Here is a 15,038-nt window from a genome sequence, read left to right on the forward strand (position 1 = left end):
TAAAATGCCGGTGCTTCCTTCACTCGCTCACTGACTGAATACCTCTTTCTGGCGAATTCTCTCGCAGAAACAACAAAGTGCAGATGTGTGTACGAATCTTTAATTAAGATATTGATTTCACAGTGTTAACAGTTTCAGTGATTTTAATGGGAGTTTCTGAGAGTGATTGAAATCTAGACTGTCAGTGAAAATGATCTTTAATAATGTAAATGTTATTTGCTCTCTTTCTGAACAATGGAAGATTAGTAGCAATATTTATATCACATTAACTTTCAATGTTAAATTCACTCTACCCACCTCTGGAATCATTATGAATGAGTTTAATAGAAATATTACTAAACTGAAGAGCCAGACAGACTCATCTGAGCTTCTTCCTCCTCTGTTCCAGCTTTACATTAAACACAATGATCATCTGCTTAAATACTAAAGCAACATTAATCATTCAATATCATGTTTCTAACACACATGCTGCATTATTTGATTGTAAAGTCTGAGTCTCTTCACCTGTATGGATCACATTTACACATTTATCACACATTTATTTCTCCTCATAGACACAGTAGTGAAGCTCTTCTGTGGATCTTCAGCTGATGTTTACTGCTCCTCTCAAGATCACTTCACTTTATGATACACAGCATTTATCATCTACATCTACACTGTAAGGTGGAACAAAGTACAAATGAGTTACCATATTTCAATGTTTTCTAAAGTAAAAAGTTCAATTAAAATCATGTAATCAGATCAATAAATGACTATACCTGATTTTTAATACATACTTATAAAACAGTATTTAGAACATGAATTCCATTCTGTTTGTGTCTCTATTGAGTCAATATAAAGAGAAACACACACTAACAAGTGTACAGCAAATATAAGAAATGACAAGGAACAAACACAAATGTGATTTAGTCTTAAAACACAAATCTTTCAGTGAAATGTGTCACTAGTTAAAGCTGTTTGTCTCTAGTTGAAACATGTTTGTGTTGGTCTCAGTAAATAAGTGAAATGATTGCACAGCTCGCTGGAATACTGGATTCTGATTGGTCAGTCGTGAGATTCGGAGGTGTGTTATTCATTAGGTGTGTGTCATTAGCAGCAGAATAACACACAGTCATACGGTATTTGAGTCGGCCGTTTCTTTGACTTCTCTCGTATCACAGCACCGCGCTCTCACTCGTTTCATTCAAACACAACTGCTATTAGCTTGTGCCTCAGTTACTGACTGGATTTACCCTCAAACCAAACCGCAGGAGATTCCTGTTAATAGTAGACTTGAGGAGACATTGTTCAAAGTGTGTCTTGTTGTTCAAGTTGTTGCTAACTGAGCAGAAGTGTTTAGCTGAATCTAAATTGTGTCTAATTCTTCACTTGTGTGTCAAGAAAGCATATAATAAGTGTGATAATGCAGATGCAGCCGGATGTTATCACAGAATAAGTCTCTTCAGGAGGACACAAGTCCTGATCACCCTGTCGGGTTTATTCTGTGATAACAAGCGGCTGGAGGGACATTATCTCTTACAGAAAGTAAGTGTAAAGTAATGTGACGTGTTGCTTGTCAAAGTAAAAACACACAAGAGACAGAGACATTGATCATGTGATGCTGGACGACTGTGAGCTGAAGCTGAATCTGCTCTGATTTTACCAGCGTTTTCCTACAATCTGAACAAATCTATTTCAAACTCTAATGATTCACTATTACTGATCTCATTAATAAAGCAGCTGTTGCTGTAGAAAGCTGTGACAGTCTGCTTTTCTTCGTGTTCAACATTTTTATCAACTTTACATTTCATTCTGACACAAACCCTTTGAAATAAAGCTTGATGATCATTTGATCAACTCTTTTCACTAATATTTGAAAGTATATATTTGTTCATATATCAGAGGTAAATTAATCTCTTTAATATCACAAAGTGAAGTTTACTCACATCAGTTCACAGTTTGAGTCTCGTAGCACATCAATGAGCTTCTGGTTTGAGTCTCCAATCTCATTATCACTCAGATCAAGCTCTTTTAGAAACTGCAGAGCTTTTGTGTTTGTCAAAGACTGAGTTAAAGAAGAAACATCTGTAATGTCACAGACATGAAGTCTAGAAAGAGACAAACAGAGGAAGAGAGATCATCTTACAAACAAATCATTAAGATGAAGAATCTTTCACAAATATAATATAAATTGGTGGGGGGGGGGGGGGTGTATGCGAGTGATTAATGTCTAGGTTGTTTTTTGGGGGGGGTATGTGAGCGTAATCGTTCTGCATTGTGAGCGTGTGGAAGGGTTGCCACTTCATTTTTGTGTATATTGTGATCTGAATTGTGGTGGATTTATTGATTTTATTTGATAAATTAAGAAGAAAAAGTATTGATTCTGATCATTTCCTCATTCATTTCAATGTGGGTCTCCAGAGAGTGACTTTTTTCACACTAACACACAACCAGATCTCAATCCAATTTAATTTTCTATTGGTAGATCTACCAAGTGTTGACAACCGTTCAAAGTCTCATGTCATTTAGATAAAGGAAACATTTCTTTTATTTCAGCAAACATCATTTGGGGTCTCAAAAGATCTTGAACAGCACATAAGAGTTAAACAAAGTGATTTTCATCATTTTGATTCTTGTCTGTGAATGTTACTGACCTCAATCTCTCCAGTTTACAGCGTGAATCCTTCAGTACGTCACATAAGTGATTCAGTCCTGGGTTTTTTATTTGATTCCAGCTCAGGTTCAGTTCTCTCAGGTGTGATGGGTTTGATTTCAGAGCTGAAGTCAGGATGAGACACTGTTTCTCTGTAATACTGCATCCACACAGACTGAAGACAGAAAGAGAAAACACAATGAATCAGACACGTTATGTTCATGTGTGAGTAATTCATCATGTGTTAACACCATACACTGCAATAATTAATAAAACATTGCCAAAAACCTTATTATATGACCATAAAGAAATACAGAAGAAAAAAGATTAAAGTAGATTAAGATACAGAATCAACCACAGAACTACTTAAAAATAATATTAAAACTGAGTGTGTTCACAGAGTGTGTGTGTGTGTGTGTGTGTTCACGGTGTGTGTGTGTGTGTGTGTGTGTTCACGGTGTGTGTGTGTGTGTGTGTTCACGGTGTGTGTGTGTGTGTGTGTGTGTGTTCATGGTGTGTGTGTGTGTGTGTGTGTGTTAAATGCAGAGCACATGTTCAGAGTATAGAACACTATATTTGGCCACACGTCACATCCTTCTCTTTTCCTGAAAGTAAACAGTAATCTTTAATCTGACTGTAACTGCTGTAGAGTATAATGATACTAACTCTAGTTTCTCCAGCTTGAATTGTGTGTTCATCAGTAGATCACTGAGGTGTTTCACTCCAGAGTCTCCTAGTAGTTCATTCCTGCTCAGGTTCAGTTCTCTCAGGTGTGATGGGTTTGATTTCAGAGCTGAAGTCAGGATGAGACACTGTTTCTCTGTAATACTGCATCCACACAGACTGAAGACAGAAAGAGAAAACACAATGAATCAGACACGTTATGTTCATGTGTGAGTAATTCATCATGTGTTAACACCATACACTGCAATAATTAATAAAACATTGCCAAAACCCTCATTATATGACCATAAAGAAATACAGAAGAAAAAAGATTAAAGTAGATTAAGATACAGAATCAACCACAGAACTACTTAAAAATAATATTAAAACTGAGTGTGTTCACAGTGTGTGTGTGTGTGTGTGTGTTCATGGTGTGTGTGTGTTCACGGTGTGTGTGTGTGTGTGTGTTCACGGTGTGTGTGTGTGTGTGTGTGTGTGTGTGTGTGTTCATGGTGTGTGTGTGTTCACGGTGTGTGTGTGTGTGTGTGTATGTTCACGGTGTGTGTGTGTGTGTTCACGGTTTGTGTGTGTGTGTGTGTTCATGGTGTGTGTGTGTTCACGGTGTGTGTGTGTGTGTTCACGGTGTGTGTGTGTGTGTGTGTGTGTGTTTTCATGGTGTGTGTGTGTGTGTGTGTGTGTTCACGGTTTGTGTGTGTGTGTGTGTTCACGGTGTGTGTGTGTGTGTGTTCACGGTGTGTGTGTGTGTGTGTTCATGGTGTGTGTGTGTGTTCATGGTGTGTGTGTGTTCACGGTGTGTTTGTGTGTGTGTGTGTGTGTGTTCACGGTGTGTGTGTGTGTGTTCACGGTTTGTGTGTGTGTGTTTGTGTGTGTTCATGGTGTGTGTGTGTTCACGGTGTGTGTGTGTGTTCACGGTGTGTGTGTGTGTGTTCACGGTGTGTGTGTATGTTCACGGTGTGTGTGTGTGTGTTCATGGTGTGTGTGTGTGTGTGTTCACGGTGTGTGTGTGTGTGTTCACGGTGTGTGTGTGTGTGTTTGTGTGTGTGTGTGTTCACGGTGTGTGTGTTCACGGTGTGTGTGTGTTCACTGTGTGTGTGTGTGTGTGTGTGTGTGTTAAATGCAGAAGTTCAGAGTATGGGACACTATATTTGGCCACACGTCACATCTTTCTCTTTTCCTGAAAGTAAACAGTGATCTTTAATCTGACTGTAACTGCTGTAGAGTATAATGATACTAACTCTAGTTTCTCCAGCTTGAATTGTGTGTTCATCAGTAGATCACTGAGGTGTTTCACTCCAGAGTCTCCTAGTAGTTTATTCCTGCTCAGGTTCAGTTCTCTCAGGTGTGATGGGTTTGATTTCAGAGCTGAAGTCAGGATGAGACACTGTTTCTCTGTAATACTGCATCCACACAGACTGAAGACAGAAAGAGAAAACACAATGAATCAGACGCGTTATGTTCATGTGTGAGTAATTCATCATGTGTTAACACCATACACTGCAATAATTAATAAAACATTGCCAAAAACCTTATTATATAACCATAAAGAAATACAGAAGAAAAAATATTAAAGTAGATTAAGATACAGAATCAACCACAGAACTACTTAAAAATAATATTAAAACTGAGTGTGTTCACAGAGTGTGTGTGTGTGTGTGTGTGTTCACGGTGTGTGTTTGTGTGTTCACGGTGTGTGTGTGTGTGTGTTCATGCTGTGTGTGTGTGTGTGTGTGTGTGTTCACGGTGTGTGTGTGTGTGTTCACGGTGTGTGTGTGTGTGTGTGTGTGTGTGTTCACGGTGTGTGTGTGTGTGTGTGTTCATGGTGTGTGTGTTCACGGAGTGTGTGTGTGTGTGTGTTCACGGTGTGTGTGTGTTCACGGTGTGTGTGTGTGTGTGTTTGTGTGTGTGTGTGTGTTCACGGTGTGTGTGTGTGTGTTCATGGGGTGTGTGTGTGTGTGTGTGTGTGTGTTCACGGTGTGTGTGTGTGTGTGTGTGTTCATGGTGTGTGTGTGTGTGTTCATGGTGTGTGTGTGTTCACGGTGTGTGTGTGTGTGTGTGTTCACTGTGTGTGTGTGTGTGTTCACGGTGTGTGTGTGTGTTCACGGTGTGTGTGTTCACTGTGTGTGTGTGTGTGTGTGTTCACGGTGTGTGTGTGTGTGTGTTCACGGTGTGTGTGTGTGTGTGTGTGTGTGTGTTCACGGTGTGTGTGTGTGTGTGTTCATGGTGTGTGTGTGTGTGTTCACGGTGTGTGTGTGTGTGTTCACTGTGTGTGTGTGTGTGTGTTCACGGTGTGTGTGTGTGTGTGTGTGTGTTCATGGTGTGTGTGTGTGTGTGTTCACGGTGTGTGTGTGTCTTTGTATGTGTGTTCATGGTGTGCGTGTTTACGGTGTGTGTGTGTGTTCACGGTGTGTGTGTGTGTATGTGTGTGTGTGTGTGTTCACGGTGTGTGTGTGTGTGTGTGTGTGTGTGTGTGTTCACGGTGTGTGTGTGTGTGTGTTCATGGTGTGCGTGTGTGTTCACGGTGTGTGTGTGTGTGTGTTTGTGTGTGTGTGTGTGTTTGTGTTTGTGTGTGTTCACGGTGTGTGTTTGTGTGTGTGTGTGTGTGTGTGTGTGTGTGTTCACTGTGTGTGTGTGTGTGTGTGTGTTAATTGCAGAGCACATGTTCAGAGTATAGAACACTATATTTGGCCACACGTCACATCCTTCTCTTTTTCTGAAAGTAAACAGTAATCTTTAATCTGACTGTAACTGCTGTAGAGTATAATGATACTAACTCTAGTTTCTCCAGCTTGAATTGTGTGTTCATCAGTAGATCACTGAGGTGTTTCACTCCAGAGTCTCCTAGTAGTTTATTCCCGCTCAGGTTCAGTTCTCTCAGGTGTGATGGGTTTGATTTCAGAGCTGAAGTCAGGATGAGACACTGTTTCTCTGTAATACTGCATCTCCACAGACTGAAGACAGAAAGAGAAAACACAATGAATCAGACACGTTATGTTCATCTGTGAATTAAATTAATCATGAGTAAACACCATACAGTGCAATAAATAAAATGTTGCTGAAACCTGAAAAAAAAATAATTACACAGCCATAAAAAAATAGGATATTGAGGATATTAGTTACATTTCAAGTCTAGAGAATCTTTAGTCAGACCAAGAAAAAAAAAAAAAAAAAGAGGTTAGTGATTTATAATGTAATTAAGATACAGGATCAACTACAGAAGCATCTAAAAAATAACATTAAAATGTTACAATTGATTTTAAATGTAACAAAAAAAGACAATTCTGTTCAGAAATGAAAATGTAATTCAAGATATTTTAAGATTGTAAATTACAGTCAACAAGTACAAGATTTTGTGATCATATTTTGTTCTTATCGTGATGCATGTCTGAGTGAAACCACTTCAACATAAAACAACACTGCAGGTCAGGAATTCATGAGTTTCTGATGACCAGCTGATAATTGTTTGCTATTGCAAACAATATCCCATCGTTTCATCACAATTTTTTTATTTTGTTTTTAAATTGATTCTGGTCTGCACATCACTACAACGTAAATGCATTCGCTCTGCTCTGTCCAGTGACTTGATCAGCTTTACTTCACAGATTCAACTTTGCACATCTAAATAAAACTGTAGGTTTGTCTGTGTGTGTAGATGTGAAGTACAGTAATATTTCTCTGAAACAGGTCAGACTGAAGAAGCAATGCCTGCACAGAATAAAGCCCAGTCTGGACCGGTTCTGTTCAGTTGTGTTACACATTCATTAATCTGGTGTTTGATGACAGAGAGATGATATGAAGCATCAATAAACACTATGAATATGTTCTGATACAGCAGCACAGAACTATTCTGTTGTGTCCCATTAATAAACACAATGAAAACAGTTCTGTCCCACTGGATGTTTGTGTATTTTTGGTATTATTAACTGAAATGATTGGATATTGGGTTGTGTATTTGACCTGCTGTATTAGCAGAACTTTCAAATGTTTAGACCAAACAACTTTACAAGTCACCTTCAATCATAACCTCCTCTAACCTAAACTCAGAGACCCAGTTGACCAAAAAACCCTGGCCATTGTCCCAGAGGAAGACCTAGAAGTGACAGAAACCAGACTGACCCTGCCTTTATGAAATTACATTTAAATATAGAAACATGCATACACATACACACATATACTTTTTTTTAAAAATTAGTCTTCAATCCTCAGTTTGTAGTCAGTAAACATGAACACATTCAGCAGTCACAGCAGAAGCTAGAGACAGAATTTTACTGAAGTCTATTCAAAAGTTGTCTGAATCTATTCTAAGCTGTATTAAAGGCAAACAATTTTAAACATATTAATAAAATACTGGCTATTTCTAATGTGTTCACATTATTTTCTCCAACCCCTGTGCACTTCACCCAAAAATGAAAATCACTCCATGATTTACTCACCCTCAAGACATCCTACATGTATATGAATTTCGTCTTTCAGACAAATATAATCAGAGTTATATTAAAAATGTCCTGGCTCTTCCAAGCTTTATAACGTGGGGTCGGACTCAAATGAGAATTAAAATAGACGACTGTAACATTACTAGTCATGTAACATGTGAAATGATGTAAGATACTCACTTCAGTGTGTTGAGTGTACAGTGTTTATCCTGCAGTAGAGCAGAGATCTGATTCACTCCTGTGTCTCCTAGTTTACGTCCACTCAGATCCAGCTCTCTCAGGAGTAACAGGTTTTTACCCACAATTCCAGTCACATACTGACAGCCTTCATCTGCAGCAGGACCCAAAAACCTGCAGAAGAGAAGATGAAGCTGGAATCAATTCAATGTGCATTGCATCACAAAACATTTAAAGATCATCAAACATTGTTTGTAACAAAAATCTGTATTTCAAGTTTAAACAGTTCAAAATTTAAATACACAAATGTTTTTAAGAAAGTCAAAAGTAAATTCTTTAAAATAAACTCTGGGGCAGAAGCTCACTAGATCATGATTCTCAAGCATCTGCAGATCTTTCTGGCTTTTAAGCAGGAGATGAGGAAAGTTATAAGAGATAACTAGCTTGTGACAGTTAATCATTCATAGTGATATATTTAGTTGATCTTTTGATGCCGGCTCTTCCTATTATTATGTAGCAGAATTCACCAAACACTGGATTGCTGATCCACTAACAGGAACATGATCTGGGTTCAGACCATCTCTGGATAGTTTTATTTAACTGATGTCTGTGTTGATGCAACAGTAATTCTTCTCATTATGAGAGGAACTGCAGGTTCAGACGTGTGTGTGTGTGTGTGTGTGTTATCACCGATCCTCTCCTGACACACATCACATGTTTCTGTCCTGTGATAGATCTGCTGTAGTAGATCTACAGCACTGATCTATATATGACTGGATCACTCATCACATTCAAAACTGCCAAAAGGCAGTGAAGCCACAGAAGTGTTTGATCAGCCGTCTTACTATTCCCTACCAGCAGAGAGCACCATTGAGTCACATGCAAACCACTGACCTTAAATCACCCGATTTGAAGCAAATCAGTCAAACTGGACTATTTTTTATGATGCATGTATATAAATTCATTTTTACTTCATGTTATCTGGAGTGTTTTTGGTCTTTTTGGGCAAGATAAGGATATGTTTAAACTGTTTAGGTGGGTTTATCTGCTGCGCACTGACGACACAGGTAACTGATCCAACACGAAATATAGCCTATTTCTTTATGTACGTAATTATTCAGGAATTATTAAATATGAACCTATTAGTATCAGAAACTGATTTGAATATACAATGAATAATGCAATAGCTTATGTTAAAGGGGTCATATAATGCTACATGCACTCTTACAAGTTGTTTGAACTGAAATGTGTGTTGCCATTGTGTGTACACAACCACCCTATAATGGTAAAAATCCACCAAGTGGTTTTTCTGTAATCTCTTTAAATGTTTTCCTCTTTCTCAAATCGAGCACTCTGACCGTGTGATGTCACACGGTTGGAGGCCCCTCCCATGATTGTTTGATTGACAGCAGCGTTTCAGCAATGACTGGACTTGTCTTACCTCAGACCCGCCCTGAGTGAGCCGTCATCAGCCTGAGATGCAGACGAGCATGACTCCTTAGTGATTGAGGTGATTTGTTGTTGGATATTATAATGAACATAGCAGTAGTCGTTTACTCCCGACATCTGAGCAACTGAAATCGCAGAGGATTAACTTATGGTTGGAGAAATTAAAGAAATGCACCCTTGATCTAATTGTGTTTATGTTCGCGCGAATCCTTCATGATCCAGCCTCCAGCAGTGAGTATAATGTATTTAAATGAATCATTGAAAATCGCCTTTCCTAATAATGTGCTAATTAGCAAGTTTCACTATGAATGTGGCTAATGTAAACAGTCTCTTGGAGAGCAGATCATAAGAAAGGGGCGGAGTCAGCAGAGCTCATTAGCATTAAAGGAGAGTCCAACAAACCAGCCTGTTTTGAAAAGAGCTGTTTTTGACAGGGTAAAAAAGGTGTTTTTTACACTAACATTGAGAAATCTTAAACTATGTTACAGACTTTTCATTAAGGCTCTAAAGAATCATATCAACTTGTGGGAAATGGGCATTATATGACCCCTCTAAAATTGCTCTATACCGAAATGAAAAGCTTAATTTACCATCCTGAAATAAAGCTTCATGTCTGTAATGTTTTTTTTTTGCATTATTGACACTGTTTTCCTAATTAATGTTGTTCAGTTGCTTTGACGCAATGTATTTTGTTTAAAGCGCTATAAAAATAAAGGTGACTTGACTTGATGTCTGTATTCAGTTATTTCTCTGAATAAATTATGATGTGTATAATTTTAATGTCCTGATCTAACAACAGTAACATCTATTTCAGACTCTCCAAGATCACGCATATGTTTACTAGCATTAGCTACTGTTTCCATGTAAAATGTTGTATGCTAAATTAATAATAATTTAACCACCACTTAAATCATTACCTGCTTCAAAATGAATGCTGTTAACGAAATCATTATTGAAACATTTGCAGTAAGCACCTACTGTATGAATAAAAACACTACAACAGAATTATATAAACAATGAATAACTGTTCAAGGAGAATAAAGATACTTGTATACGAAGCATAAATCTTTCTTCAGATTTCAGAATGAAAGAGAGAGTGTTCATGATGTTCACTACTGTAATGAATGTAGCTTTTTAATAAGTAGGGGAAATTCCCTTGAGTGTTTGCATTGTAAGAATGTACAGGGATACTTCAGATTTAAAAACGCTGACTTGTTATGTGATGTTTTTTCATTAAAATCATACAATTTCCTATTATTTCGAAAGAATGTTTACACACACTAGGGATTACCAACATGGCGGTGCAGTGGCTTCACATTCATGACGTCATGATCAATCCAGTTCTCTATTCTAGATCAGTGATCGACATTGTTGTGAATCTGAGCTTGATGGAGATTAATGTACAGTGCATTCAGTAACATTTAAACAATCAGGATAATAAATCACACTGAATATGTTTTTCATGAGAAATGTCCACAATAACACAATCATAAATGTTAATTGAGTCACCAAACTACTGAACACCAGCACATCTAGTGACCCAAAATGTCTGATTAAGCTGTAACTTTTAACACAACTAAACTGTGCTGACATTTATCATAAAAACAACAGCAGCTGCAGCATCTCATCTTCAATGTTTGATCATTTTGAAAATTTTTGATGTAACAAATTGTATACCTTACTAAATTAGTCAAATTATAGAATTCACATGCGTATCATTTATTTTTCATCATTTCATCAGGTCTCACCTCAGTGTCTTGAGTTGACAGTTTGGATCCTGTAGTAAATCACTGAGCTGCTTCACTCCTGATTCTCCAGGATCATTTCCTGTGAGATCCAGCTCTATCAGGTGTGAAGGGTTTGATCTCAGAGCTGAAGACAGAGCTTTATAACCTTCTTCACTGATACTGCAGTCTGAAAGTCTATTAGAAAACATGTTATTCTTCATTATAACACAGATTGTCACACAAGCACATGTTCTGGAATGAAGAAAATAAAAAGATGCACTAAAGGATTTTTGACCTGAATGGACTCTTTTCACAGTAAAGCTGGTTAAAGTTCTATACTGGTGAACTCAAACTACAACAAATGCGATTTTTAATTTTTGCAGTTTTAATTTTCCACAATTATAACCTACAGTTGCAATCAAAATTACTCAACCCCTCAGAGACTGCAGTACTTTAGAAATACAAGCTTTTCTGAAGATCCAGGATAAACTTAAATTGCATCTATAACAGTTCACTGACTTTAAAAGTCATATATTAAAAGTCATAATGTCAATATATAATCTTATATAATGTATTATTTTGGAGTTATAAGATTTTAATAACAGATCTATGTCACACGTTTTACTTGGCAGTCTAAAGCCTCCAGACTTTTCATTCAAAATATCTTAAATTGTGTTCCAAAGACGAACAAAGCTTTAACGGGTTTGGAACGACACGGGGGTAAATTTTCATTTTGGAGTGGAGTATCTCTTATCTCTTATTTGCATGGTGGGGAATAAAAACACAATTAAGTCTTTAGAAACTCTATTAAAAACAGAATTAGCTTGAGTTGTTACACATACACAGAGTTAACCCATGCATGTGCTGAAGTTGAGTAGCAAAAATGGCAAAGTCAACAGAGATCACACAACGCTATAGAGAAGTTATAGAGAATAAATAACTGTCTTACTTTAGGAAGTCTGTAAAGGCTGTAAGAAGATTTCCAAGACATTAAAAACTCTCAGCCATATTCCTTAGCTTAAAGAGTGTTGTACCATACAACCTTTTTAGGGTGTTGAAGAAAATCCACAACATCATAAAATGTTTAATCGGAGCAACTGAGAAAAACCTGCAATGTACAGCCAAAGACTTGCAAGATGACCCGATGAAAGAAGGAAAACCATTTCAATGCAGTGTGTAAGAAGAACACTAGACAAGTATGGCCTTCATGTTGAGACATCTTGATGAACACCACTCTTGATCAAGAAGAACAAAAGACTGACTTGAACTTGCTAAAATTCATTTGTGTAGACCTGTGGAGCTCTGGAAGAATGTTTTATGGAGTGATTTGATCAAACTGAAACGTTTTGGACCCATGGATCAGGGATGTGTCTACTGCAAAAAAAAGTCAAATCTCATAAGCAGAAGAACAACATCTCCATCGTCAAACAGTCCTGTTATGGGGTTGCTTTACTGCAGCAGGAAGTGGAAACCATGACTGTATGAAGGACATCATGGATAATTTGAAGTATCAGGCCATTTTGACAAGAATTGTGATGCCTTTGGTGCAAAGACTGAAGCTGATGATCAATGGACTTTCCAGCAGGACAGTCATCCCAAAGTACATCATCCAAATCTACTTCTGCATGGTTTAGGGATCAGTCATAGAATGTTCTTGAGTGACCTGTTCAGACTCCAGATTTAATGCCTATTGAAAATATCTGGTTGAATTTCAAAATCAATGTTCCATTCTCAGAATCACTCAAAAGAGTATTAACAAACTTTCTTTAACACTTTACTGATACCTTTGTTAAATTGTTTTCATAAAATTATGTTCTCCACAGCAAAATGTCTTGCAGGTCAAGTGGGTTGAATTATATTGACTGAATTATATTGATTGCAACTGTATTATAACCTTCTTCTGTGATACTGCAGTCTGAAAGTCTTTAGAAAGACCAAACTAATGAACAAATGAATTAATTAATGAATAAATAAATACATGCATAAAAACATTAAACCTCTAAGATATTAACATTTCCCATCACTTCCAAAAATCCATCTGTTTGTCAATATTTTATAAATGTATCTACACCAGCACACCAATTTCACATTACTGACCCATTCCTTGTGACACAGCACCATTTTACAGACCAGCTGGAGCTTTACATTGATTCATGTTTAGATTAACCAAATTCAGACCTGAGTATCTGTAGTGTCTGTGAATTTCTCAGCAGACTGGAGATTTCTGTCACTCCAGAGTCTCCTATTTGATTCCTGCTCAGATCCAGCTCTGTCAGATTTGAAGGGTTTGAATTTAGAGCTGCAGCCAGAACATGACAACCTCCTTCTGTGATACAGTTGTTCTTCAGACTGCATAAAGAGAAAACACTTCAGTTATAATCTGAATATTTACCAGTATGTTTTAGCTGACATTTTCTTTTTGTAGTATTGCCATTCTAGCTCTAGATTCTAGATACAAAACACTAATGATTGTCACAAAACTTACCTCAGTATCTCTAGTTTGCAATTTATATCCTTAAGTCCAGTGCAGAGCAGCTTCACTCCTAAATCCTGCAGATTATTATTGTTCATGTTCAGCTCTTTCAGATTGGTATCTGATCCAAGAACTGCAGCCAGAGCTGGACAGCTTTTGTCAGTTAAGCTACAATCATTTAGCCTAAAAGAGAAATAAATCAAATCACAAGGTTCGATACATGACATACATTTGTTAAATACAAAAAAAATAAATTTATACAAATTATTTTTAGATTAACAGAAAATACACTGCATATACTGTATATTAGAATTGTATTGATTCAAATTGTATACATAAAACAAACTAGCATGCTTGAATAAAACTTAATAAGATATGTAAATTAATAATAGGCTTATATCATTAATGGCAATGAGTTATATATTTAAAAGTGCTGCTCAATCTTGATGAGTTTCTTGAGGTTGAGATGTGGAGGTTAATATTTTATGCATTGAGGTTATGCAAGAGTATATCTTCTTTAAAGCAGTAGTTTAAGAAGTTGAACTGCATATAGTGTTGAGTTTTTTTTCTGATGAGGTCAGCTGGGTCACCTTCTGCATGCAGTAAGTTAGTAAAATAAAGATGACGGGATTGCAGAAAGTTATCAGAATGAGATGTGTAGCACTGTGTGAGGCAAATGGTGGTCACACCAGATACTGACTGGTTTTCGGACACCCCCCATACTGCACTCCCCCACCCCTGAAAGAGAGGATCCAGGGCACCTTGTCTCCAAAAATTTGATTGATGAGGGTCATAAAAGCCATCTGTTCTGGACACCTGTTTGTATACCCCCCTCCCCTCCCTGTACACCCTCCAGTGACCTCAATTTGAACTTATGAACCAAGGAGGAATTTCGGAGGGGGGGAGAAGTTGTGGGAAGCTATGTGCTTTTTTTTTTAAAACTATGAAAAGGGGCGAAATCATGAAAATGGTGTAAGGGAAGATTTTATTAAGGTTTTAAATAAACAGTGTATTTCAAGAAACAGATTATAAACACATAGCAGCAATGAAAACAATGTAATGATCGTTTTCGTAGTTGGAAAAGTGTAAAAACGTTGTTAAAGTTGTTACAAATGAAATAAAACTAGGTTACTGGTTATTTATCTGATACAACCAAACGAGTCAAAACTATCAGATATGTTTTCGTTAAGCAATACGTGAAAAAGATGTGAGAGCTTGTAGCATTACAATTTAAAAATGGTGTTTTGTTACCAGTTAGAAAATAAAGAAAACTAGGTAATAGAGTTTTAGCATTTGTACCTTACCTCAAACTGAAAAAAAGAAACGAATGTAAAGCAGCGATACAAACCAGAAAAGTAGGCGTTTGTCACGTCGGGTGAAAAGTTAAAACAAAAGAAAAAAGATGGTAGACATTACGTGGATCTAAAATAAAATACACCAGACCCCGTCTTTAAAACACCAGCACA

The 15,038-nt window shown here is 37.2% G+C and overlaps 1 protein-coding gene across 1 annotated transcript; it reads right to left on the reverse strand.

The window, feature by feature from the left end:
* Positions 1 to 1,921: 1,921 nt before the first annotated feature.
* On the reverse strand, positions 1,922 to 14,293 carry LOC132159273 (ribonuclease inhibitor-like). The gene is made up of 6 exons (XM_059568806.1): positions 14,273 to 14,293; positions 13,585 to 13,649; positions 13,278 to 13,448; positions 11,121 to 11,294; positions 7,927 to 8,097; positions 1,922 to 2,087 (listed from the first exon to the last, which is right to left on the reverse strand). Exons 1-6 carry the CDS (start codon positions 14,291 to 14,293, stop codon positions 1,922 to 1,924), a joined length of 768 nt encoding a protein of 255 aa, XP_059424789.1.
* Positions 14,294 to 15,038: the final 745 nt, after the last annotated feature.

This window comes from Carassius carassius, chromosome 16 (assembly GCF_963082965.1).
Source record: "Carassius carassius chromosome 16, fCarCar2.1, whole genome shotgun sequence".
In the NCBI taxonomy this organism is placed as follows: Eukaryota; Metazoa; Chordata; class Actinopteri; order Cypriniformes; family Cyprinidae; genus Carassius; species Carassius carassius.